This window comes from Lontra canadensis, unplaced genomic scaffold, assembly GCF_010015895.1.
Source record: "Lontra canadensis isolate GAN:19392208 unplaced genomic scaffold, GSC_riverotter_1.0 scaffold29, whole genome shotgun sequence".
NCBI lineage: Eukaryota > Metazoa > Chordata > Mammalia > Carnivora > Mustelidae > Lontra > Lontra canadensis.
Genome location: NW_022631023.1, coordinates 5,902,416 through 5,929,895, shown reverse-complemented (window position 1 = coordinate 5,929,895; position 27,480 = coordinate 5,902,416). Strand labels below are relative to the sequence as shown.

Sequence of the window (27,480 nt, the reverse complement as noted above, 5' to 3'; positions counted from 1 at the left end):
CCAAGTCCGGGTGTTATAGGAACATGGATTTCATGCAACAGCTGTAATCCCATAAAGAAAATTAGATTCGCTGCACTTCCGAGGATTCCAGCATAATCAAAGATGGAGGGGGAAGAGGTTTGTTAACCTATTTTTGTATAAAACAAGGTATTTCTGGAAAGTATGGTGGTTCTAGTCCTAATACAAACAACAAAAATGAACAGAAAACGGTTGTGAGTGTTAGCCTCACACTGGGTGTAGAGACTGCTTAAAGAGAAAATCTCAAAACACAAAAACAAGGGGGCACCTGGGCATCTCAGTCAGTTAAGCATTAACTGACTCCTGACTTCTGCTCAGGTCAGGATCTCAGCCTGAGATCCAGCCCCACGCTGGGCTCCACACTCAGCATGAAGTCTGCTTTAGATTTTTTTCCCTCTCCCTCTGCCCCTCCCCCTGCTTGTGTGCACATGCATTCTCACTCTCAAATTGTTTTTAAAAAAGAAAATGGTTCTTGATTATTATTAAAACTTAGTATCATAATGACCAACGATAAATAATGTTCCATCGGTATTTTCAAGTCCTCCACAGGCTGGTAATAGTCTCTACCAGCGACTTCAATGAGTAAGGCAGTTTTACAACCTTCTCAAAACTAAGTTCCTTCCAACATCAAGTATTTCTTGTAGCCACAGTCAGTATCATCTTATTTTTGTAGCCAGTCAGTCTCAAAGAGTTCATAAGCCATAATCCTAGGACCACTGTGTTACTGTCACTATCACCAAATAAAACTATGAGCACGAGCCTCTTCAAGCCCAGGGCAGCAGCTATAACATAGAAGCAGAGTCTAGATAACAGGTTGAATTGGAAAGTTATGGGAGAAGTAGCTTTTACTGTTAAGTTTGGGATACCATAATCAGGTCTAGAATGAATGTTTAGTATCTTTAATAGGTACATAATCTAGCCTTTAGCTTTCCCTCCATTAAACTACATCTAGAAACCTTACAAGGAAAAACATAAGTGAACTACCACATCACATCAGAAATCCTATATAATGGGCACACAGTACCACAATGAAACAAGACTTGACAACAGAGTCTTTGATACAGAATAAAAAATGGATGCCTTCCATAAGTAATTCTCCTCAGCCTCTGATGCCACAGAAGTTCTTGGCCTCTTTTCTAAGCTTTATAAAGAAATGCAAGTTTAGTCAATGGCAAGATAAATATTGCTATAGATGTAAGAGGGCAAAAGAGCTTAACCCTTAGTTTATACAAAAGGACATGGGCAGAGAAATGGTCTAGTGTTGGCACGAAGATCCTTCACTCAAAAGCACTGATTTTAATTCAGAAAAGACATCCAGTTTTAGCTTCCTGGAGACCAGCTTTGCTCACCCTATAGCCACTATCTCCCCCACTTGGAAAGGATGCTCTTTTATAACCAGGAGGCCATGTGATGTATTCCTGCCCAAAGAAAAGGAGAAGAAACTTTCTGGGGCAAGGGAATGTTCCTGAAAAATTCTCCTCCCTAATAAAAAAAAACCCTTCCCTCCCAGCATTTCTAGGATAGCAACCCCTGCCCCAGAAAGTCTCTTCTCCTAATAAAAGAGCCCTTTCCTCCCATCATTTCTAGGATATGACAGCAACCGTAAAAGTTTGAGGAGAAAAAAAACAAAACATCAATGTGCCCAATCAAAAAGATAGAGACTAAGGCCTTAATGACACCATTAAATCATTGTATCAATTCCCCTACAGACTTATAAGATCTTATTATAACCTTAATATTTAGGCCACTGCTTCTAATAAGCAAGGAAAACATCCCATAAGCCTTCTATCATGTGCGACGCAAACACAACAAACCTACCAGCGCTGCCCACCAACCTGAAAATCTGAGGATGAGTCATCCACCAGCCATCCCATAAAGTGAGGCTTACCTGGAAAATGCTATTCATGTTTCAGCCAATACTAAACACGAAGACATATCCTTAGTTAGTATTTCTGTGTAACCTACTAATATCATTTTCTTCTTCCCTTACTTAGCAAAACCGTAAGCCCTATTTCTAGCCTATAAAAGCTTTTCCAAATTACAAATTATTCATAAGAAGAATATCTAAGATTTCCAATATTCTTGATAGGGAGCTCTGACTGACCATCACAATAGCAAGTAAGATCATCTGAAAGGAATAAAATACAAAAGGCAAACTAATCAGGGGCTTTATCCATAAATCAGCTGACTTCTGAAAAGACACCACTGAACTTGAGATTATTCTGTCGTAACATATGAAAATAAATGAATTTTCTAAGCAAAACCTAATTAAAATGAACCTGTGTGAAGACTAATCAAAGTCTGGGTTCGACACGGAACTTAATGAAGAGATGAATATGCCCTAAAAAGTCAACCCTCTTTTTTTCTTATTTCACAAGATGTATTAAAGCAGAAGAGGCAGGACATTTCAAAATGTTGGAGTTTTAAACACGCTACAGACTACAGAAGATATGAACTAGTGATGTGCCAGTCAAGTAACAATTTCAGCCACATGAACAAAGATCAGAGTTTTCAGTATTAGTATCTTCTAGCCAGACTTAGTTTATCACGTCATCAAGAAGTCTGCCATATTCCAAAAGACCAACAGAAATAAAACCTATTCATCTTAGCTATGTCTTGAAACCAAATTCATGAAACTCAACACAAACAAAACGAGCTTACAGAGTCAAATAAAAGCCCTGCACTTCATGCCATTCTAGGTTCGGCTGCAGAATCCTGCAGTGTAGGAAACAATTCTTAATACAGTTAAGGCTCTATTCAGAATAGAAATCTTAGTCCCCAAATGAGTAACAAGCCAGAAAGGATCCAGAGCTGCACAACTACTGGTCCAAGTTAGAGTTCAGAACCAATTCCTTCCTAACTGGCTGAAAGCAGAACACTGTGTATTTAAGGATCATCTTCTTTTCGAGCTAAAATCCTGAGCAAAGGGAATTTGATAAACCATTTTAATAAGAAATATATCATAAATCTGATCACTAACATAGTATACAATGTCACAAGAATGGAGAAGAAAGTCTAGATGAAAGTCAGCAAAGGGCGCTTGGGTGGTTTAGACGGTTAAGCATCTGCCTTCGGCTCAGGACATGATCCCAGGGTTCTGGGATTGAGCCCCACATCAGGCTCCTTGCTCAGCGGGGAGCCTATTTTTCCCTCTCCCTCTGCTACTGCTCCCCAACATGTGCGCACGCTGCGCGTGTGATCTCTGTCAAACAAATAAATAAAACCTAAAAAAAAAAAAAAAGTCAGCAAGAATATAGTGCGTAATGATGACCACAGTCCCTGTAGAGAAAGGACAGAAGACTCAAATGGTATTTGCAAACTGACAGTTTGGAAGAAGCTAAATTCATACCTCACACCAACCATATGCTCAAATCAACTGAACATGAAGGCATTACAAAGGAACTACAAATGGACTAGAAAAAATAACAATGAATAGATACATAATACCATCTTTTATAATATTAATCTTTGGGTGCAGAAATGCTTTAAGGACAACCCTAAAGACAAAATAGAGATTAACACGGCTACCAAAGTAAAAACTCTTAAACCTCTGTTTAAAAAAAAAAAAAAAAAAAAAGGTTCCAAAGAAAGCTCCCAACAAAACTAAAAGCAGCCTGCAAGCTGGGACACAGACCTACAACACATGGCTGACTAAAGGAACCTAGAGAGATGAAGAATTCTTACAAAATGGTAAGACAGAAGTAGGAAAGCAGGTAAGATATAAAAAGGCATTTCAGAAAAGATAAATTATCAACAGCTGCAGAACAAACTTCCTAAAAAAACGTCTTAAGCATGTTAACTGCTGGGTCACTATCCTTATGAAGGATTTTATCTTGTTTTTTTTACTTCTACAATGGTTTAATTACCAAAGTTAGGAAGGAAGGATTACTGGTTTAAGAAAAAGCCCCGTATCAGCACTTTTACTACATCGTTACATCTTTAAAATATCATGAATGAGGCTGAAAAATCATCTGGTATCTTCTGTTTCTGTAGCTAGACAACTTAAATCTTATTCATCAGCCTGCTCAACTGTTCCTTTTTCAGAAACACAGATACCATCCCAAAATGTTCTGATATCCTTGTTTTTACAGGCGGTGACTTGCTCAATCACTTGCTGAATCAAAGCAACTGAGTTTGACACAAGGTCAATGTCCTTTCCTTCAAGAATTAACTCATCTTCCTTGGCTTGAAATACAGAACAAGCAACACCTGGTCATATCCAAACCCACAGATGAGTGTATTTTTCACTCAAGAAACTTCAGATTTCCACAAGAGAACTGTTCTTCTGATAACAACGCTGCCTGCCAGGGAAGGGAGCATACACAGACGTCATCTTGTAAAGGAAGCGCAGTGTAATAATGCCCTTGATCACCTCGTGTGCGGAACTACAGACAGCAAGGACAGCGGACAGCTCTGCTCTCATTCCCACCAGCAGTCAACTCGGAGCCTTTTTTTCTTCCAAGGAGACTGAGTTTTATATCGATGTGACTGAACTCTCTTCTCAGGGTTCCCCTGGGGCCCTTCATAGTAACACCATGTCATTTAGAGTGATGTTGACATCTTCTGAAATGTCGACAGTCTGATTGCTGACAATGGTCTTCATTCTCGCAGTAGATGTGGCAAAGAGCTATGCAGGTTTTAAGACTGATGGCAACCACTCTTTCCTCTGATCCTCTCATGGCTTCACTTCCTTCTTTATCCTTCAAGCCATATGTCACCCCATGGACAAAAGCTGTCCCTCCCCACCACCCTTCCCAATCCCTTTCACCTACGTGAATTTGTATTACAGTAACTTGCCTGCTACTTCTAGTTACCCCTAGAGTGTAAAGCCCCAGGAAACCAGGAGCTTTGTCCATCTCATCCACACTGGTCTCCCTGGAACCTTGAATACAATAGGCTTTCATTTACTGAATAAATGCATCCTACATTCCTGAATGACTATCACACAAAGTGGGCTTGCTGCTGGATCTACCCCTTACGAATACTACCTCACTGAAGTTACTTATCCCTTCCAGTTTCACCTCAAAAAAGAATTCACAATACAGACAAGATAACAGGATTGCTAAAAGTAAATGAAATTATACAGTGAACCTCAACTCTTGAGTAGTACTTGGTAAAAAATGACTCAAACATTAACTACTGAGGGACGCCTGGCTGGCTCAGTCAGAAGAGCTTGGGACTCTAGGTCTCCCAGTCATGAGTTCGTGCCCCACCGTGGGTGTAGAACTCATATTTATATATAAATAAATAAACAAACTTTAAAAAAAAAATTTACTCAACGGTTAAGTTTCTAGAGATTTATGACAAGTGACAATTATCGAAGATGTAAATAAATGCACAGATCTTACTTTGGTATGCATAGAATCACTAACAGAAAAAAACCTAGAAACCAACCAAATGCCCAACAAACAAAAGGTTGGATAAAATTATCTAGAGAAATGGAAAGGAATTCTCAAAATATTATCTTTTTAAAGATCCTATTTTGGGGGACGCCGGGATGGCTGAGTAGGTAAAGCATCTGCCTGAGGCTCAAGTCATGATGCCAGGTCCCAGGATGGAGCATCCCCTATAGCCCATAAGGCCCGGCTCCCTGCTCGGTAAGGAAGGAGCCTGCTTCTCCCTCTCCTTCTGCCCCACCCCACCTCTTGCTCTCAAAAAAAAAAAAAAAAAAAAAAAAAAAAGACCCTATTTTTGTTAGAGTATATGCATGAAGAAAAATGATCACCTCTAGTTTTCATGATTTTTCTATTTTTCTTTGCTTTTTGCGTTTTCTAAATATCCTACAATAAAAAGCAATTTTTATTTAATATTAGGACACTTTTGGTCAGATTACATAGAAAAGACTAATGAACAAATTACATCGATTTTCAGATACCCCCGCCCCAATAAAGACCACTACCAACACCAAGATCCTCAAACATTTTACATATAAATATGGGCAAAATTTAGTATCGGCAAAATGTAGGCTTTACATTGGGGCTCTACCACAAGGTCTTTCTCCAACAAGTTTCTCAATGTGGAATCCAGCCTGAAATATACAAATGGTAGTTTAACTAGCCAGTACTTGAGTAAGGGGGTAGTAGACTCTTCCTGACCCTCAGGCAATGTGGTTAAAAGTACAAGCTAGCTCCACCTAACTAGTTATGCGACCCTAGACAAGGTACTTTCTAGAACTTCAGATTCCACATTCGCAAAAAGAATAGGTAATACTGCACACTTACGGGGGTGGAGGGGCGTGTGGGTGGCTCAGCCATTAAGCGGCTGGGCTCAGGTCATGATCCCAGAGTCCTGGGATCAAGCCCCGAATTGGGGCTCCTTGCTCGGTGGGAAGCCTGCTTCTCCCTCTCCCACTCCCCCTGCTTGCGTTCCCTCTCTTGCTCTTCGCTACGTCTCTCTGTCAAATAAATAAATAAAATCTTAAAAAAGAAAAACAAAACTGCACACTTACAATGTACAAGGTACACGTCTAAGTCTTTTAAGGTTTTGACTAATTTAATTCTTCACTACCTTAATGATAATAGCTAACATGTACATGGTGATTTCTACCTGACACTGTTCTAAGTACTTCACACACAGACTAACTTCCTATATCCCCAAACTACTCATCTGCATTTTACAGATGAGAAAACGTAGGCACGGGCATTAAATAACTTGCCCAGAAGCAAAGATCTAAGAAATGGCAAAGCTAAAAATAACCCTGGCTGTCTAGTTCACAACTCTCCAGCATCTCTGGATCCCTGCAATCGGCTCTACCGCATCCTAATAAAAATGCCAAGCAATAAGATAATCAAGGAATGTCTGAAGGGGTTTAGAGCCAAAGTGGCCCCTAGAAGTTTTTAAAGCCAAATACATGCAAACTGATTAAAATCAACACAGAGAATTTCTTCTAATAGTTTAAATTTTTTTTTTTTTAAAGATTTTATTTATTTTTCAGCGACAGAGGGAGAGCGAGCGAGCACAGGCAGACAGAGGCAGAGGGAGAAGCAGGCTCCCCGCCGAGCAAGGAGCCCGATGTGGGACTCGATCCCAGGACGCTGGGATCATGACCTGAGCCGAAGGCAGCTGCTTAACCAACTGAGCCACCCAGGCGTCCCTCTTCTAATAGTTAAGAGCCTCCCATCCAGATCTCATTCACCTACCCCATTACAGTAACAAGCAGAGTCTCCGTCCAATCCTAAATACTACACTCGGAATTCATCCTGTGCCACTATGGTTATTACCTAACTGTAACACAAAAGTTTTGTGTTCAAAATGTCACTTTCACATTACTACATAATAACGGAAAGAGTGTCAATATCACTGAAAGATTCTACTTTGTACCTTCCTAATGAAATGGCCTAAGGAACTTTAAAAAAGGGGAGAGGGGATGTACAACTTTCATGTATCTCACAGCCATTCCAGTGCTGAACGCTGCTCTGACCTACAAATGAAGCACACGACTCAGAGAGATTTTAAGAAATCAAAGATCATAGAAAAAAATCATTTAATAACCAAATTGGTGATGACTGGTTCTCAGCAGGAAAACATACTAAGCATGAAGCCACCCACATTAATTCTTTCAATGAACAGAGAGCGCCGACTATGTGCCAGGAAGCACAGGTGAAGTGTACCCACAGAGGACTGCAGACAGTTGTTACATGTCCCACGTAATTCTGTTAAGCTGAAAGTAGTCATTTATTTCAACTACTAAAAGGAGAGAGTACATGAGGCTAGCGCTCTCACTTTAACAATGAGAACAGGTTGGTCTAGCTTGCAAATAATTTTTAAACCCATCACAGACCTGAGAAAACAAGTCGACATCAACTACACCCCAGAAACTGGTGAGCCCTTCTGTGACCAGAAAGATTCACAGCTGCTTTCACCCCTAGCAGGGAGGCAGGAAAAACTGACCACAGATGAGAACAAGGAAAAACCTGCCAAGCTTTTACACTTCACAGTCACCTGTGGGCTGGCATGTCCGTTGCCTGATGAGAATGCCGATGGCCCTAAGTCAGGGAGTGTCGACACCACCCCAATTCTCCCCACGGGCCTTCACCAACTGCACAGGCCCCAAAACGGGATGCAGAGCAGCTGGGGAAGACCCAGTCCACTACAAGGGCACTCCAGAGGCCCTCTGAAGGCTCGGGGTAGGAAAACAGAGTAGAAAGCCAAGGGCCCAAATGGAAAGCAAAGAGATCTCGGCAACCAAAAAGCTGGCAACTGGGCTAGAAAACAGAGCAAGCTCTTTCAAGGTTTGGGGAAGCTGGCAGCCAGGCTGTAAAATATAGGCTTCTCCGGGGAGTTCCAACCCTGTGCTGAGCTCCGTGCTGAATGCGAAGCCTACTTAAAAAAAGAGCTAGAGGGCTCACTCGCTCGCTAAGGAATCTCACCAGGGCCCAAACCCCAAACTCTGCTGGAAGGTAAAGTCCTGATCCAGTCCTTAAGCTACATGAAGCTAGGGCGGAAGCGAACCAACTACGGCTCAACAGAACGGAGACTCCAGACAGGACACAAATCAGATGCACCCAGCTCCTCACATTAAGAACGTGAGAGAAAAAGGGTGCATCCTTTACTGGGGCTAACTGTATTACCTCAGCCTCTACTCTCTAATACAAAATGGCCCAGCATACTTCAAAAGATGATGGGATACATGAAGCCAAACACGACCCATGATCAAGAGAGGCAGTAGTCAACAGTGGACCCAGAGAAGGCCCAGAAGTTGAAAATGCTCAGCCGTTATCTCTCAAAATATTTCTTCTGTCCCATTCTTCCATTCTTTCCATTTAGGATTTTAATTACACATTAGACAATTTGATATCCCACAGATTCAAGAGGCTTGAACAACCTCAAGCAGAATAAATGCAAAGAAATCTATTCATTTAGGTGCACGTACTAGGCAACTTCTGATGTAGCCTCCAATGATCCCCAAATACTGGTTACGGACAACCTGGTGAAATCCCCAATCCCCTCCCCTTGAGTAAGTTACTTCTAACCAACAGAATACACTCAACACTGAGGGGATACCATGTCCATTATTAGATTACAAAAGACTGTGATTTCTGTCTTACTAGCAGACTATTATTCCCTAGTGAGCTTTCAGCTCTTGATGATGCCAGCTGCGTTGTTGGATAGACAAGTGGCAAGGAACTTAGGGCAGCCAACAGACAACTAGAACCGAGACTCCTCAGTCCCACAACCTGAGAACTAAATCTAGCCAAAAACCGGATAACACTGCAAACAGACCCTTCTAAGTCAAGTCTTCAGCTGAAGCCTCAGACCTGGCCAACACCTGGACTGCAACCTTGCTATCAGCTCAGCTACTCCTGAACTTCTAGTTTACAGAAACTCTGGAATAATAATAAACCTGCACTGTTTGAACCACTAAGTTTTGGGGTAACCTGTCGTGCAGGAATAGCTAACAACTATAACACATCACAGTAAAACTGCTGAACATCAAAAACAAAATGAAAATCTTAAAAAGCCGTCAGAAAAAGAGCATCATACTGAAAGGAGAAACAGTAAGACTGCCAATTTTTCAATATTAATGTACTGAAAGGGAAGGGGAAAAAAGAAAAAAGCATCAACCAGAATTTCACCTTTAAAACAACTTCTAAAAACAAAGACAACACAAAAATGTTTCAAACCAAAAAAGAAAATAAACAAGAAAAAGGAAAACCAAAGCCATTGCCAACAAAACCTCATTAAAAGAAATAACGGAGTAAGTTGTCCAGACTGAAGAAAAATAATCACAGATAAGATACATGGGAAGATAGGAAGGAACTAAAAATACCAAAAAAAGGTAGACAGTGGGTAAACAAATGAGTATTCACCTTATTTTCTTTTTTAAGATTTTATTTATTTATTTGACACAGAGAGACACAGTGAGACCGGGAACACAAGCAGGCGGAGTGGGAGAAGCAGGCCTCCCGCCAAGCAGGGAGACCAATGTGGGGCTCAATCCCAGGACCCTGGGACTCTAACCTGAGCCAAAGGCAGACATTTAACAACTGAGCAACCCAGGCGCCCCAAGTATTCACTTTAAAACAACAGCAGTAACATCTGGAAAAATTTATAACATATGTAAAAGTAAAATATGATAATATCCCAAAGGACAGGAGAGTAAGAATTAAGTTTTAATTTCATTTATTTGGGAAGTGGTAAAGTAACTAACATAAATGGTCAACAATTATTGTAACTTCCAAGGCAACCACTAAAATAATAATAAAAGGATATAATACCTAAAAAGAAAGAAAAGTATAAAAATTAATCCAAAATAGAAGAAAAATAAAGAGATGGGAACATATATAAAAAATACTTGGTAGACTTAACACAATTTTAAGTATTTTTATTACTTAAAGACTCCAAGTAGGAGACTGACTAATAAAACTATATGCTGTTTACAGGAGACATACTTAGAAAATGAGAACATGGAAAAATATTTGCTTTACTACAAGTAAAAGGACAGAAAAAATGCACTATGCCATCAGTTACAGGGAGAAAACAGGGCTGGCTGTACTAAGGCCATGTCAGACTTTGAGGTGAGAAGTTATGAGAGAACATTTCCTAATTTTTAAAAAAAGGTCAAATTCCGGAAAAGGCAAAACTATGGAAACAGTAAAAAGATCAGTGGCTAGGAGGGAGGAAAGGACAAGCAGGCAGAGCACAGGCGTTTTAGGGCAGTGTCTCTATGATACTGCATTAGTGGGTATGTGTCATTTGTCTAAACCCACAAAACTCACAACACCAAGAGTACGCACTGTAAATGTAAGAGAACTCTAAACTATGGACTTGGGTGATTATGGTGGATCAAAACAGGTTCATCCACCGCAGCAGATGTACCATTCTGGGGGATGCGGAAAACGAAGGAGGCTGTGCACTTAGAGGGGACAAAAGGAGATGGGAAATCTCTATCATCTGCTCAACTTTGCTATGAACCTAAAACTGAAGTTAATTTGCCAAATGGCAAAAATCTGCAAAAAATTAGACAATGTGAAAGGAAAAAAATTCACATGACTTTTGTCCCATGCAAATAACTGTTACGATTAGGAGAGCCTCTGAAAACAAAGTAATTAATAACTATCCTCTTTCAAAGCAATACAGCTGGGGTGCCTGGCAAGCTCTCGGTAGAGCATGCTCTTGATGTCAGGATACTGAATTCAAGGCCTATGCTTCATGGAGAGCTTACGTATATAAAATAGCACAGTCAAGGCTAAGTGACTCATAGGTAACAATACCACTATCATTATACAGCACCTAGGTAGAGGGTACCACTAGAGTTCCCCATCCCACAATGTGTTCATCCATTAATGTGTAAATACCAGGTATCATTCATTCAGACCTAAGAGCCAACAGAGACCATATTTTGTTACCTCATTTAGACCCTACAAATGTAAATGAAGCAAAGGGGAAGTCTACCCAATTAGGACTTTTCATCCTACCGATGTTGCTACTTGTAAGTGATCACTACTGTGTGCCAGGCACTGTAAGCCATTTTTTTCCCATGTTTACAACAATGCTTTGATAAAATTACTATTATCTCTGGGGCGCCTGGGTGGCCCAGTTGGTTAAACATCTACCTTCAGATCAGGTCATGAGCTCCTGGCCCTGGGATCAAGCCCGGCGTTGGGCTCCCAGGTCACTGGGGAGTCTGCTCCTCCCTCTCCCCCTGCTCAGGCTCTGTATCTCTATCAAAGAAGTAAATAAAATCTGAAAAAATAAATTACTGTTATCTTTGTTACAAAGATCAAGAAACTCACGTAGATGGGGCACCTGGGTGGCTGAGGCGTTAAGCGTCTGCCTTTGGCTCGGCTCAGGATCCCAGGGTCCTGGGATCGAGCCCCACACATCGGGCTCCCTGCTTGGCAGGAGGCCTGCTTCTCTCTCCCCCACTCCCCCGGCTTGTGTTCCCTCCCTTGCTGTCTCTGTCAAACAAATAAATAAATTTAAAAAAAAAAGAAAGAAAGAAACTCAGGTAGAGATTAGAACATCTAGAAAGCAGCACAAATCAGGATTACAGCCCAGATACCTGGCACAAAAATCCAAGTTTCAAATTTCTATACCACTATATTGCTGGACTGTAACTTGTCATCATACTGCCATGATCATTAAGGGGTCCCAAATTACCAAGGAAATGCCTATAGAACAATAATAGATCTCTATAGTCAACTACAAGGGAAATGCAGAATTCAGACAGAAAGAGATTAGCTGTGTCAGCATCCTACAATTAAAACAGTGGAGTCAGTTGCAATACAATTATCCAATACAAAGTTGTTTTTGCTTGAAATGGGTAAATAAGTAGCCCTGCTACAAAAAAGGCTCAACTAAACCCTCAAGTAAGTCTAACAGTGCACCTAAATTCTAAGTCTTGGTTTATAATCTACCATAACTGGATTCCTTAATGCAGTAGGGAGCTCACAACCGTAATACTGCTCTCCCCCTTGGTTTGGGCAGTTAATTCATAACTGAGGGAGACGGACAAATAAGACACAAGAAATAGAAAAATGCATTGATACATTTGTGCAAATTATTCTGATATAGTAAGTGGTTTTGTAATGACTAAACTATTTTTAATATTTGGTAGAGTAAAAAGAATAATTTATTATGATGAATTCAAAATATATTTACAAGTGTTAACTTTTAGGGGCGCCTGGATCGCTCAGCCATTAAGCGTCCGCCTTTGGCTCAGGTCATGATCCCAGGGTCCTGGGATCTGAGCCCCACATCAGGCTCCCTGCACAGCTCTCACTGTGTCTCTCACCGTCAAATAAATAAATAAAATCTTTAAAAAAAAAATGTTAACTTTTAGAAATATTACACTTAGATATGACAAAGTTTGCAATCTTGTGGTGGCTGAAATAATCATATATTTGTAGTACAGTATGAAATACTCAAGGAAATTTAATTAAGACAATTAAGTGATGTTAAATGCCTTAAGATTGAATTCTTATAGCAAATGAAGTCAATAAAAAATAAAATATACTTGTTTCTAGAAATACTACTGAATCTATAAAACTTGTAACGATTGAAAGATTTAAGAAAAATGACTATTTACAACTGTAATAAACTTTGTATTTCTATATAAATAACTTTAATTCTTTTCCTTAAAGGCCTACTAAACATTTAAAGAAAAAGCATAATGACAATAAATTCTCTAACAATAGGCTCTAAGGATTTTTTTATTTCATTTACTGGTTAAGGAAGACAGTGGCCTACAATGGCGTGTTACTCAATTACTGAGTCTATCCAATCTCATTTGCCTTATTTAAACATGCTCCTCCTTTACAAATTAGGTCCTTCCTCACTCCTGTGCCCCATTCTACAGTTCCATTTCCTTCTTCCTCTTTCATATTTACCACCTATAAATCATGAACACCCCGATTACATTTTACAAATTCACAGGCCCAACTGCTAATGCAGATAAGTAGTCTCAATTCTTTCAAGAAATATCAAAAACACTCTTGCTTCCAAAATACATGTTGGGAGTGAGAACACGGTCCAAGTCTACGATAAACTGTAACTTTGTAAGCAGTGACACTGGAATCATCTATAAGGTTTCAAAAACTAGCAATGTCCACTCCAAAGAGAAAAATTCTGATTTAACTGGTGTGAGACATGGCCTGAGTATCCAGATTTTATAAAGCTCCCCAGATGGCTTTGATCCAAGAATAAAGACTACTGAAAAAAAAAAAAAGAATAAATTTAACAGCACAAGGAAACAAACACTACAAGGGAACTATCAAACAAAACCCCCAAAAGTGAAACATTTTACAGACTGACCAACTCAAGTGTCTTCAGAAAAATCAATGGTACAGGAGAAAAAATTATTAAAGATAAAGTGATGGTGTGGAGCCTGGGTGGCTCAATGGGTTGGGCCTCTGCCTTCGGCTCAGGTCATGTTTTCTGGGTCCTGGGATAGAGCCCTGCATCGGGCTCTCCGCTCGGCAGGGAGCCTGCTTCCCCCGTCTGCCTGCCTCTCTGCTTACTTGTGATCTCTCTGTCAAATAAATAAATAAATAAATAAAATCTTAAAAAAAAAAAAAAGAGATGGAAAATAATTTCAGTACAACACATGGACCCTGACTGAAGCCCAGTTCGAACTAAACATAAAAAGAAATCCAAGCAACAAGAGGAGAAACAAATTTAGCCTAGATATATAAATAAACCTACATATGTATCACCAAAGATTAATATTATTCTTTGGTTTTTAAGTGTGACACTGGCACTGTGGTGGTTTAAGAAACAGCCGTTCAGTTTTTACAAGATACACTTGGAAGAACTGAGAGAAAAAATATAGTATCTAGATTTAAAATACTTCAGCATAATAACCAATAAAATAAAGGAATGTCTGGAATTTGCTTTAAAACAATACAGCCTGGGGTGCCTGGGCGGCTCACTCGGTTAAAACCTCTGCCTTCGGCTCAGGTCATGATCCCGGAGTCATGGGATCAAGCCCCTCATTGGGCTCTCTGCTCAGCGGGGAACCTGCTTCCCCCCTCTCTCTGCCTGCCTCTTGGCCTGCTTGTGATCTCTGTCAAATAAATAAATAAAATCTTTAAAAACAAACAGACAATACAGCCTAAGGGAGGGAGCTAACAGATGCAACATTCTTTGCTAATCACTCAGGCTGATAAGGAGTACCTAGTGGATGGTTCGTTACTCTAATTTTTCTATGTTTGAAGATTTTCACTGGTAATTTATTAAAAAAAAGGAAGACTTCAAACAGCAGCCAAAATAAAGGTAACAAATTGGCAACGGGGTTCATTACGTTATTATTTGTGTATACCTGAAATACTGCTTAATTTTTTAAAAAAAGCGGAGTTAATTTGGAGAACTAGAAGCTACTCATACTCGCACAAAAGAATAACTCTCTTGTATACAAGAAGCTCATCTTCTGTCACTTAGTTCTAGGAGAGGGTAGAGGCGGGGGAAGAAGGCAAAGGACAAAGAAGATACACACCATACTCAACAAGGCAGGTGATGAGACCACCTGGCTCACAGCCACACCACAGCAATGTATTGCAGATTTGGGGTAACTTTATGCAGAATTTAAAGTAGGATTAAACGTAATTATTTTAAAAGTTTTCCAGTAGTTATGGCAGTTCAAAATTTGCATAATTATCTCCTCCACAGCACAACTGCACTGTCAATAATGCTCTTCTGCTTCCCTGATAACACTGTCTTCTCTCACCAGAAGGTGTAAAACAGTTCTTCAAAACGTTTCCTAGACTTAAGTATTCAAAATAACAAATTCAATTCTGCTATGATGCAGAATTTTTAGAACTCACTTTCTTGGAAATAGTATTCACTTTTAAGTGTTTGCTTCAAAAAACCACTACATCAATAAATATTAAAATTGATGAGTGAAACAGAATCCTTTCTCCAGACTTTCTCAGTAATACTTAACCGTTCATATACAGATGAAAAATCCCCTTGTTTATTTTTTGTCCTTCCGTTTAATCCAAGAACAGTGATCATATTCTACTACCAAATCCTATTACAGGTATTAGAACTGCGGTAAAAGATCACGTAGGGGTTATTTTGCTCATACGAGATGCAGATACAGCCTGGCAACTCAAGAAATCCTTTCTCCTAACACACGAGTTGGCAAAAATATTTTCCTAAAGAATGTTTTATGTCATAGGGCAATCCAGTGCACAAGACCGAATTCTAGAACTGTGAGAGCAACTCAAGAGTTGACAAGGGGCGATGGAAAGTGTAGTCTACGCTAACGGTGCCCCGAAAGGAAAAACGGCAGAGCTGGGGCCAACGCTAAGCTTCGTACAGCAAGGTAAACACAAAAATTCGTCAAAGTAAGTTTTCTAAGGCACTCAACAAGTATTGTACAGTTTAGAGAGGCAAAAGTACTGGAGGAGTGGCATACTGTCACAGCAGCAGGACTTTTATGACGCTGCAGAGGGGAAAGAAAAACACGCTAAAGAGAGGAACATTTCTCCACCTTTCAGAAACCAACGATTCTATTCCTAAGGAACAAGTGGTTAGAGGAGCTGGGCGGGGCAAAAGAGGGAAGGCCAATCAGAGGTCGAGTTACAAGTCGGGTACGAAAACAGAAGGATGAGAGCAGCTCGCTGAGTGGCTGGAGCCCCGCCCGCGCGCACGCGCGCCCCCCGGCACTCACCAAAGGCAGCAACACCTGGGGACCCACCCCACCGCAAACCGCGGCGCAGGGTCGCCCCCACCTCCCACCAGCACCCCCTCCCGCCCGGGCCGTTCCTCCCAAAACAAACCCGGCCGCCCCAAAACAAAACAAAACCTGCCGAGGAGTCCCGCTCTCCTGGGGTCGCCCCCGAACACAGCTCGGCCGCTTCGGCCCAAGAGCAGGAGCCCCGACAAGGGGGCGGGGAGCGAGTGCTCGGAAACACGGGGATGGAAATGTCAAAAACCTCACCAATTCCTCGTAGCTCCTGTTGTGCTCGTTGCCCTCCCAGTCCAACCTCTTCGGCAGCAACTGCAAAGGCACGAGACGCACACCAGTGACCACCGCGCGGGGCCGGGCGGGGGCGCGGGGGGCCGGGCAGGGGGCGGCGGGGTGGGCCGGGGTGGGGAGCTGGGCGAGCAGCCCCGGCAGGGTAGGGAGGGGGCACGAGGGGACGCGGCGGGGCGGGCGCGGCGGGCGCCACGAAGCACAGACCTGGTACTGCTCCAGCTCCTGCACCAGCACCTGCAGCCGACGAGACGCGCAGTTAGGGGGACGGGGGGCACCCGGGTCCACCCGGCGCCCTCCACCCGTGACCCCAGGCGGCGGCGGGGCCGGGCCGGGACGCGGCCGCCGCCGCCCGCGGGGCCCGCACTCACCTGGGCGGCTCTTCGACACGGGCCGGCCGATAGGTACCGGGCGATGAGGAAGTACAGCTCTGCGGGAAGACCGGGAGTCGGGTCAAGAGCGGGCGCGGCGGCAGGGAGGGGGCCGCGGCCGAGGCCGGGGGCGGCGCGGGGAGGGCGCGGAAGGCACGTCTTACCCGACTCGATGAGGGGCACCGGACGTCGGGCGGGCGAGGGCTCCGCCATGGCCGGGCGCGGGGCACCGGGCGGGAGCGGGCGAGCGAAGCGTATAGGCCGCGCCGAGGCCTGAGCGGGCCGGCGTCCCTCTACCTCTGGCGCGCCGCCGCCGCCGCCATGCCGTGCGCGCCGCCACGCCGATGCCTCCGCGAAGTAGTCCCTCCGCGGGAGAGAAAGTAGTCCCCGCCGCAGCGACCGCCCGGCGACCCCGTCCGACCGACGGTGGGGCCGCGTCCAGAGCGGCTGGCTGCGCCTCTTTCTCCCCAGTGTCAGGGGCGCGGCGACGGGAACGTGGAGGGTGGGCGAAGGCCCGGGCCCGGGCTGGCGGCGGGTGGGGGCGGGGAGCGCGCGTGGCCGGGATCCCTGCGCGCGGTGAGGCGGCGCCCGGCCATTGTGAGGCGGCGGCGCGGCGGCCGGGCTCGCTGCGGGGCGGGCGCCGGGGCGGAGGTCGGGCGGCGCGCGGGGGCGGGGGCCTGCGGGGGGCTCGGCGGGGTGGGGGCAGGTTCCCGGGCCCCGGCCGGAGCGAAGCCGCTCCCCGCGGGGGCCCGGGACGCGCAGCGTGTGTGGCGGGGTCGCCCGCTTCGGGCTTTCGGAAGGGACGTTTCTCGGACAGTCGTGTGGGGCTGGTGTGCTTGCCCTCCCCCCCCACGAAAGATCGGTCGCTTGGAGGACGCGAGACCCGTAAAACTGAGAATCCACCACCCGCAGAGCGGAGAACGTCGGCCGGCGAAGCTGTCCCCGGGGAGGGGAGGACGGATGCGGGGAAGCCACAGGTTGTGGGGAGGCCAGGGGTCCGCGAACACGTCCGCGCCTAGGAGGGCACGGCAGACGTCCCCTCGGACGGGAGGATGAATAAATAAGACCGAGCCGCCGGCCTGGGAGAGTCCAGCAGTCCAGCCGCAGAAAGGGTTAAGGAAAATGCAGTAACCTCGCAGAGGATGTAAACTTCGCTAGTCGGGGAAAGCAGCCTGGAACCGGCGATGACTTAGCCGGATGGGAAAGAGGGATGGGAGGAAGCGGGCAGTACCGAGGGCAGCTGCCCGTTCGCAGGAAGAGAAGCAGGAAACTTGAGGGAACACACGAGGGGAACCGTGTGTAATTAGGATTCGTAGCTGGAGCAGTGGACAAGGACTTGGCCCTCTCCTAATTGCCGTGCTGGCTTCTGGCCTAACTGGGGTCGTCGCTCAGCGTGTCCAGAGCATCCTATTTGGAGCCCAAAAGAACAGCAGTGAGCAAAGCAAAAATCCCTACTCTCCATGGAGTGTACACTGTCGTTCTAATTCCTACTCAGTGTGATAACCCCCACGGCTTGTGGAGGTTAAACGCAGTGGTTCAGCTCAGGTTCAGGGGGCACTGACCCTGGGTCTTGTGCCATGATTAGATGGATCACTTAGCCTCTGAGCCTCAGTTTCCCCTCACCTGTAAACTGTAAATCATATTTGTGCTTGCTTCGTAGGGTTATGAGCGTTCACAACCCTGTGGGTTAATATGTGTTCCCAGCGTCTATTAATAAGCACCACGTCAGTGCTAGTTTCTTATAATTATTTACACCAGGTTTAAAAAAGTTCTTACGTATGTCTGTGAATGAACAACCCAAACATGTTCAGATAACTGCATCAATAATGTGTTCTTAAATCTGTTAATTCAGCAAACATTATCAAGTGATGGAAACAAAAAAAGAAAGAATAAGCCACATCTTTGCCATCAAAAGACTTAAGTGTCTTTTAGGAGAAACAGATGTAAGCAGATAATGACAAAATACAGGGCAAAGAGAGGACATCAATCTGCCTATGGGAGAGAGAGTCATTAGGTTTGAGCCTTCTCAACTTCTGTTTGGAACGTGATTCCAAGCATCTGAACGACAAAGGGCCAAGACATGAGTAACATTTCAAGTTTGAGGAACTCTAGTATGACTACTTGGGGTGACTTTGGAGGTATGGATGGGACCCACTAAGAAGTTAAAAGAAAAGTTAAAATTGGGAGCAATCAAAAGGTTCTAAGCAAAGAAGGGACTTTTAATTTTAGGATTGATTTAAGAGTATTAGGATCAAGAAGCAGGAAAACTACTTAGATGACCATTTAAATAGGAAAGAAATGAAGATGCATTAGGCCAACAGACATAAGGACAAAGACGCAGAGACAGGATCAGAAACGTGGAGTTAAGTCAGCAAGATAGGGTTGAAGTGGAATGACAAGAGTCACAAAAGTCACAAGTTTGGGGCTTAGTGGGTCAAGGTTGTGCCACCAACTAAGGACAGACAGGCTGTAGCTCATTTCTTAAAATGGATACATACTTGGCACAACTTGATTATTTGAAGTTACAGTGCGTATTTGTGGGACACTATGATCTGATGCTAAAGATACCCAAGTTAGCCAGTGATAAAGACATAAGGGAAGATTTAAACTTTCAAAGGTTGACCCAGGAGTTGCCGATTTCAGTTTGGGTTTTTTGTTTATTTGTTTTTGAAAGATTTTCTCTTTAAGCAATCCCTATACCCAATGTGGGCCTTGAACTCAGAACACCAAGATCAAGAGTCCCGTGATCCACCAACTCAGCCAGTTAGGGGGCCTAACATATTTCACTTTGTCACAATATCATAAAAGCAGAAGATAGCTTCCAAAACATAAGAATTTATATCTCAAGTACCGGTCATTGTCCAAAACTACAATTCCAGTATGGGCAGCCCGGTAACCATTACAAGGCATCAGAAGTAAGGACAGTTTTCCTTTGCAAAAGCCCAGCTAGTTAGTCCCGTTACAACCTACTCAGAGGTCCATGACAAGTACTGCTTGTAGATTTGAAAGAGAAACAGATTCTGACAAGAGGCAGAATATCTTCCCCATTCAGCTCCCAAGTGACGGAGACCCAGATTTGATCCCCACTTCTGCCACCTGGAAAAGGAGATAGACTCTCTTGTTGGCAGCGCCACAGAAGGGGACCAGCCAGGAGTCTCCAAAGCATAAACCATATATACGTTCCCCCAACAGATGAACCAGAACCACTCCAAAAGCAAACACTAAGGTTTGCTTTGGGGTAAATGGAAATAACTTGAGTTGCACCAAGGGCAAGCTATATGGAGAGCCAAATTCTAGAAAAGTTGCTAGATAAGCAGGGGCCAGAAGATCTTAACAGCAGGTGACGTCATTGTAATGCTGTCAACCATCTCCACTATAAGAGAACTAGAATGTGTTAGTCCTTGGCAGCCAACACCTCTCCTGGATAAGCATCACTGATTCTTAGTCAGATGCCATTAATATGCTCACTTCCCAGCTGAAAAAGCTGAGGCTGGCTCTAGGGAAACCCTAGGTGTGAAACGTGTGAAAAGCACATCTGGAAAATGGGGAGCAAACCAGAGTTAGGGGCAACTTTGAAACAATGAGATCTGTGAGCCGCGGACACCATGCAAAGAAAACTGTATACAGAATTCGAATTCTAATAGTATGTTTGCACAAATGTACAGTAACTGAATTTCGTCTCATCCAGGAAGCCCCGTTCATCCACACACAGTAGCAGCAGAGTTTTGAGGAATATAATAAAGTAGATGACATTGGACCTACAGAAGGGCGATACCACAAAGCTAAATCAGGACATGGGAGTGAAATCGGGTGCACACAAAAACATCATTTCGTTCAACAAAAATTGTATTGGAAGCCTTCTCTAAGGCAGTATGTGGTAATCATGGGTTTCTGGGCTTCTGTGAGCTAAATCCCCTAGAAATAGAAGAGTTAATATCTTGATAGGTTTCCAGAAGACTCTGGGGGGAAAAAAAAGAATGAAGGTAACTGGCTTTTGGTAAGACCTCAGTCACCAGCAGACTTTGCATCGGATTCCTGAAGCTCTTCCTCCACTTCCTACAGTGTCATCTTTCCCTGAGGACCTTTCCTTCCCTTTCAATCCAAACCAATCAGCTGTCCCCTAATGCTACTTGTCCCTGCCACCTTCAGCAAATTGCTTCCACATTTATCCCTTCCCTCTTCCCTCCACAGTGCCTGCCTCTCCCTGTCACTGGCTCCCGTCCCTCCATGTTCCCACGTCACCGGCATTGGTCCGTGTCTGTGTCCAAGTCTCACCAGTTCTTTTGAAACTTTTCTCAGGGCATTGGAGAGAACACAGCGTGACTAGATGAGAGAGACCTTGGGAACGTGGGAGCTGGAATCAGAATATGTCTGTCTTTGAATGACACTTACAAGTTAAGCAAACTCTCTGGCTCAGCGTTCCTCCTTGGGTTTTGATCATCTTTCAGATAGGAATTAACTACGACAGATAACATTTGGGGAATGTGTCTATATCGTAGACACAGCACTAACCCATTTACATGTTTTATTTAATGATGTGAGATAGCAAGAATGCATGAATTCCTTGTAAGCATTTCAGAGAGAATGCCTATAAAGCTCTCTGAACAATGCCCAGCTCTCAACATCATACTATTATGTAAAAATTATTTTTTTCTCCATTCCCTCAGTCACCAGCGAGTCTCCTCAAAGGTCTCCTTGACTCCCTACCCAATTATTCCTATTACTACTTTTACACTTCCTTAAGTACAACTTAACATATTCTCCTTTCAACCTGTCTCCTTCCCTATCATCTAAACCCAAACTCCAGGCTTCCTTTGTAAAGCTGTGTAGGATCCTCGGTTTCCCACGCTTTTTCCCCTCAGGGCATCTGCAGGAAAGCTGACTGCACCAGCCTGGGAGCTCCGGTGTCCTCGGGCTCCTAATGGGACTTGCCGTAAGAGGCCCCAGCAGGAGATGGAAGAGTGGGAGGAGGGTGAGGGTGGCTTCTGTTTTCCCAGCGCCTTTCCTGCCAAGCCACAGGTTGGTGGTGATTGCAGGTTCTCGAACTAAAGCCACAGTTCATGTGGGACAGCCCTGTCTCCATACAGCTATCTTCTCTCAGTTTTCACAGCCGACCCCCCTTGCCCTTCAGGACTTGGGCTTCTCTTCTGAGTCAGATGGGAGCTGCTAGAGGGGGCCTGGCATGCTTTCAGGTCCCTAATGGATTTATTTTAACTCTGTCCATACCCTCATAAACCGTGGCATCAACTCTCCTTAGTTATCCCAGTGGAATATGCCTCTCTTTCCTTCCAGAGCTCTGGTAGGTACCCAAGCTCTCCTTGATGATGCCAGCACTCGAACACAGTCCAGAGCATGCCCTCCAGTTCTCCCTCCCTCTGCTCCCCTATCTCTTCCTTGTCTCCGTACATCTTGTCCTCTAGCTTGGAGAGATCTACCTGGATCCCTAACTCCTTGCTTCACAAAACCCTTCCCAACTCATTGTCGTCTTTGTTAATCTCTTTTCCAATGGCCTCGAATTATCTCTTCACCACACACACAATCCATCAGTAAGCCCGGATGAACCCACCTTCCAAATGTATCTAGGATATAACCACTACTCACCCCACAACATATATAAGCACAACAACCTCTTAAGTGTCTTCCTGCTTCTCTGTTTATCCTGGAACAGCTGATTTTCAAGAGGCAGCTGGAGGGGTCCTGTTAAAACTTAGGGCAGTTCTGTCCTCTTTTCTCAAAACCCTCTGATGGTTCCATCTGACCCAGGAGAAGCCCAAGTCCTACAAGGCCTCCATCATCTGGCCTGTCCTGTGCTTCTGTGACCTCTCAATCCCCTATTGTTCCCTCTTCTCACTCTGTTCCAGCTGCACTGGCCACCCTGATGGTCCTCAGACATTCCAGGCACACCACTGCCTCAGGGCTTTGTACTTGCTGTTCTTTCTGCCAGGAACATTCTTCCCCTAGAAAACCACACAGCTCAGTTCCTTGCCTCACACAAGTCTTGGCTCAGAGGTTGCATTTTCAGTGAGACCCTCCCTGACTACCCTAAACACAGTACAACTTACCCTCGCTCTGTGCCCCCACTTCCCTTCTGTCCTGCCTGCTTCCTTTTTCTCCGCAGCACTTTTGACCCAACCGCTGTAAAATGTTCTCGTCATTTTTGTTTATTGCCCATCTCCTCCCACTTTATGAAGTCAGGTCAAGAGATTTGTTGTGTTTTGCTCTCTGATATATCTCTACAGCTACAATAAAGCCCGATGTGTGGTAGGTACACACTAAATATTTGTAGGATAGTTAAAAAAATAACTAGACAGTTCCTCAAATATGAGATGGTTATGCTCTCAACATTCCCTCATAAATCTTCTTGGATGGTGTGGTGGTTTAGTCTGAGGAGAGCCCACAGCAACCTGTTGGCTCACGACATTCCTGGAGACAAGGCCCTGAAGTCAGGGCCTGCAGAAACGGAGCTAAAAAGACGGGAAATGCTTTCTTCCTCTCTACCCGCCCCCCGCCCCACACGCACACATACACACAGTGGCCCCACAGAAGAAGGGCCTCCTGCATTCTCTCAAAGGCAGAGCAAAGTAATTAGAGCCTGGAGAGAGGAAGGGCATGTGGAAGAGCTTGCTGGGAGGCAGGAAGGGAGGCTGCTTGAGGGAGATCGCCAGACCTCTGTGGGGATGGGACATCCTGTCCTGCGTTTCCTATGGACATGGCATGGCCTTTGCCTCCTCCCGGGACACACAGCGCCCCCATATCCTCGGTCGTCAGCCGGAGCCCCCACCTCTCCCTCAAGCAAGCACAGTCCGGGTCACAAAGAGAAGGAGGTCAAGAAAACCAGCCTTGCCTGAGGCGGGGAGGTGAGTCTGGGAGCTGCTGGGAGTGGAGGGAAACCCAGCCGGCCTAAGAGGAAGTCTCCAAGAGAGAACAAAGGGTGGAGCGAAAGTCCAAGGAGGTGGGGCTGGGGAAGAAAGGAGCACTCCAAGGTCACTGGGTCATCTCACTGGGACAATAGTCCCTGGTCACCAGTTACACAATAGCTAAGTGCCTACCGCAAGGCCTTCCCATTCCTGGGATGACTTTTGACACCTAACTGCAGAAATAACCCCTGTTTGCAAGCTGGACAGGGCTTCCTAGTCCCTCTTTTTTATTTATGGGCAAGTCTGACCTAGAGCAGGGTGGTGAGGGGGGGGACCCACAGTTTAACACAAAATCATCAATTTAAGAAACAAAGGCTGGGGCGCCTGGGTGGCTCAGTGGGTTAAAGCCTCTGCCTTCGGATCAGGTCATGATCCCAGGGTTCTGGGATCAAGCCCCACATCAGGCTTTCTGCTCTGCGGGGAGCCTGCTTCCTCCTCTCTCTCTCTCTCTGCCTGCCTCTCTGCCTACTTGTGATCTCTGTCTGTCAAATAAAAAAAAAATCTTAAAAAAATAAATAAATAAAGGCCACCAAAGTTTTAAAATACGAATATTGGTAATGAGATGAAGTTCCAATGATGATTGAGTTAAGAACTCAGAGTCCCAAACTTTCTAGCCAGCCACTTCTTCCCTCAAGGGCTCCAAGGAAGGAGGATATTGGCTGCAAGCCGCGTTTGATTGACCCTGACCTCATCCCCTACCAAGCTAGGCTAGATGGTATTTGTTCCGGCCAGCCAGTCTTGGGAGACTAACACAAAGGTGCCCAGAAGTGCCTAAGCAAAGCTGTGGGAAGGAGTTCCAACAGCGAGAATGTGCACCCAAAGCTTAGAGAGTGCCTGCCAAGACTAGGACCCCTGGAGCTGGGAGTCCTGTGCCCAGCAGATCTTTCCAGCTAGGGGAGAGCAGAAGACGTGATCAACCCTGTACTCTGGAAGAACTGGGCTTTGAGTGGGTTAGACACGGGTTGGTTTCCAACTGGACCTTAAGGCAGCAGAAACCAGCCTACCAACCAGGCTCTGTACTCATACTGCTCACACAGAGGACATAACACAAAATTAACACAATCTCCAGGACCACAAGAATTATCACAAAGTGGGTATGTTCCTTACGATTGTTGTGAGTGGCTTCATTTTCGGTAACAACAATGGCTAAAGGATACAATTTCCTGCAACAAGCCCATAGCACAAGCTATGCCAAAATCTAACCTCATAAAGGTCACACGCGCCACAGAATTGAATTATGAAGGCTTTGCAGAGAGCAGAATGCGAGAGGAGAACATCTTGCACTTTGCAAAATGTTCTGGATAAATAATCCAGAAACTCAATTTCATGAGGACAAGATAAATGAAATATGTAGTTTACCTTGAACCAGATCTTGGTCCCAGTGTCTAATGCTTTCTAATTAGTAACTTTGGAACTACTGGGATATACGTTCTTCAGCTTTCTCTTTTATCTTTATATAGAGAGAGAAGAAAGTAATGACCAGTCACTTTGAACTCTCTCAATCTTACAACTGCCCAAGTATTGTAAATGCAGGGTAGTCTCATTAAGATGGTGATGGTTTGACCCCATAGGTAAAAAGTTTACTCAGTGGCAAATAACCCACAAATAGATGTTGACAGGTGCATACAGCAGGAGACACATGGCTGGGGGACACTGGGGATCAAGGCCAGGGTCAGGAATGGCTTAAGAATAGGAGGGATCCATGAGGGGCCTGGCTGGTTCAGCAGGTAAGAGTATGCAACTCTGGATCTCGGGGTTGTGAGATTAAGCCCCACTCTGGGTGTAGAGATTATTTAGAAAGAAAATCTTAAAAAAAAAAAAAGAATGGAAAGGATCTGTGTGGAGCAGGGTTGTGGTTTCCACACTTCCTGCTAAAGCTGACTGTGTACGTATCCAGTGACCAAGCTGTCCCGCTTCTCAGCTGTACACTACAAAAATGAACACGTGTTCATCGAAAGATACATCTAAGAATGTTCATAACAGAGCCACCCATAATAACCCCAAACTGGAAACAACCAAGTGCTCATCAGTGGCAGAATGTATAGATGAACTGGAATTCATTCATAATAATGGTAAACTATAGGGAATGGGGATGAACGTACAACATAAGTGACTCGTAAATATAAGGATTGAACAAAGAAGTCAGAAAAAAGTGCATACTGTATTATTGTGGTGATAAGTCGTTCAAAACCAGGCAAACGGGCCTGTTGGCATTCGAAGTCAGGATAATGGTCAGGGGCGCCTGGGTGGCTCAGTTGGTTAAGTGTCTGCCTTCCGCTCAGGTCATGATCCCGGGGTCCTGGAACAGAGTCCAGTGTGGGGCTCCCTGCTCAGCAGGGGTCTGTTTCTCCCTTACCCTCTGTCCCTCCCTATACCCCCTCCACCTGCGCTTTCTCTCTCTCTCAAATAAGTAAGTAGAATCTTTAAACAAAAAGTGTTAGGATAGTGGTTAGTTCCCTTAGGGTGGATAGTGACTGGAGGGAAACTTCTGGAATTCAGATAAGTTCTCTTTCTTAACCTGGGATTTATTCACTTGGTGAAGAACTCATTGAGACATCTGCTTAGGGCCTATGTTATACTCCAATAAAAAGTTTATGTTAAAAGAGAAGAGGGGCACCTGGGTGGCTCAGTTGGTTAAGCAACTGCCTTTGGCTCAAGTCATGATCCCAGAGTCTTGGGATCGAGTCCGCATCGGGCTCCCAGCTCCATGGGGAGTTTGCTTCTCTCTCTGACCTTCTCCCCTCTCATGCTCTCTCTTACTCTCTCTCAAATTAAAATAAACAAAATCTTTTAAAAAAAGAGAGAGAGAGAGAGACAAAAGGAAAAATCTCATGGTGTCTGTGGTAGTTAGAATAAAGGCTTACCAGAGACATCCGCATCCTAACCCTCAGAATTTGTGAATCTCTCATGTTACCTGGCAAAATGGACTTTGCACATGGGCTTTAGTTAAGGATCTCAAGATGGGAAGACTGTCCTGGACCAGTCAGGTTGCCCCATGGAATCACAAAGGTTCTTACTAGAACAAAGAAACTTTGTACAAAATGTCTTTTGTAGCCCACCCTAACTGATACATACAGGAGGAGAATTCTAGAAAATGCAGTTCAGCTCAGCAGGTTGGCACATTACAAAGTTCCTACATGACTGTACCCTTATTAGTTGGTGTACCTTGGGGACAATTCTTTCACTTCATCTGAAAAATTAAAATGATAATAATTACACTGGATTTGCATAAGAATTAGGTGAAATAATACATGTTCTAGAAACCATGCCTAGAATAAAAGACCTCACATTTTTTTGTTGAATTTGTTCATTGATCCCATTACTAACTGAGATGTTCTAAGAATGTGCTTTTGATTTAATTGTATTTTACTCATAAAGATAATTAGCTCTTTGAAATGGTAAAAAGATTATTACACACAAACTTGATAACATTACAAATTTGGGCGCCCTGGTGGCTCGGCTGACTTCGGCTCAGGTCATGATCCCAGAGTCCTAGGACTGAGGCCCCTGTCAGGCTCCCTGTTCAGCGGGGAAGCCTGCTTCTTCCTCTCCCACTCCCCCTGCTAGCATTCCCTCTCTCACTGTCTCTCTGTCAAATAAATAAATATTTTATAAAAAATCATGTTGTATCCATTTCTGTAGAGTGTAAATATACATACTGTACTTAACATTTCTTTTTTAAAATTAATTAATTTATTTATTTGACAGAGAAAGAGAACGAGAGAAGGAACATAAGCAAGGGGAGTGGGGGAGG

At 44.3% G+C, this 27,480-nt stretch overlaps 1 protein-coding gene across 2 annotated transcripts in view; it reads right to left on the bottom strand.

Annotated features, from left to right (window-relative positions):
- Positions 1-17,167, bottom strand: part of BRWD1 (bromodomain and WD repeat domain containing 1) — a 109,906-nt gene extending 92,739 nt beyond the window's left edge. For both annotated transcript variants that reach the window (XM_032865315.1, XM_032865316.1), the window contains exons 1-4: positions 16,974-17,167; positions 16,810-16,868; positions 16,646-16,675; positions 16,403-16,462 (exon numbers count right to left, since the gene is read on the bottom strand). In XM_032865315.1, coding sequence (XP_032721206.1) covers positions 16,403-16,462; positions 16,646-16,675; positions 16,810-16,868; positions 16,974-17,022 — 198 coding nt within the window. In that variant the 5' untranslated portion in view covers positions 17,023-17,167. The remainder of the gene's footprint in view (positions 1-16,402; positions 16,463-16,645; positions 16,676-16,809; positions 16,869-16,973) is intronic.
- Between the last annotated feature and the right edge of the window lie 10,313 nt (positions 17,168-27,480).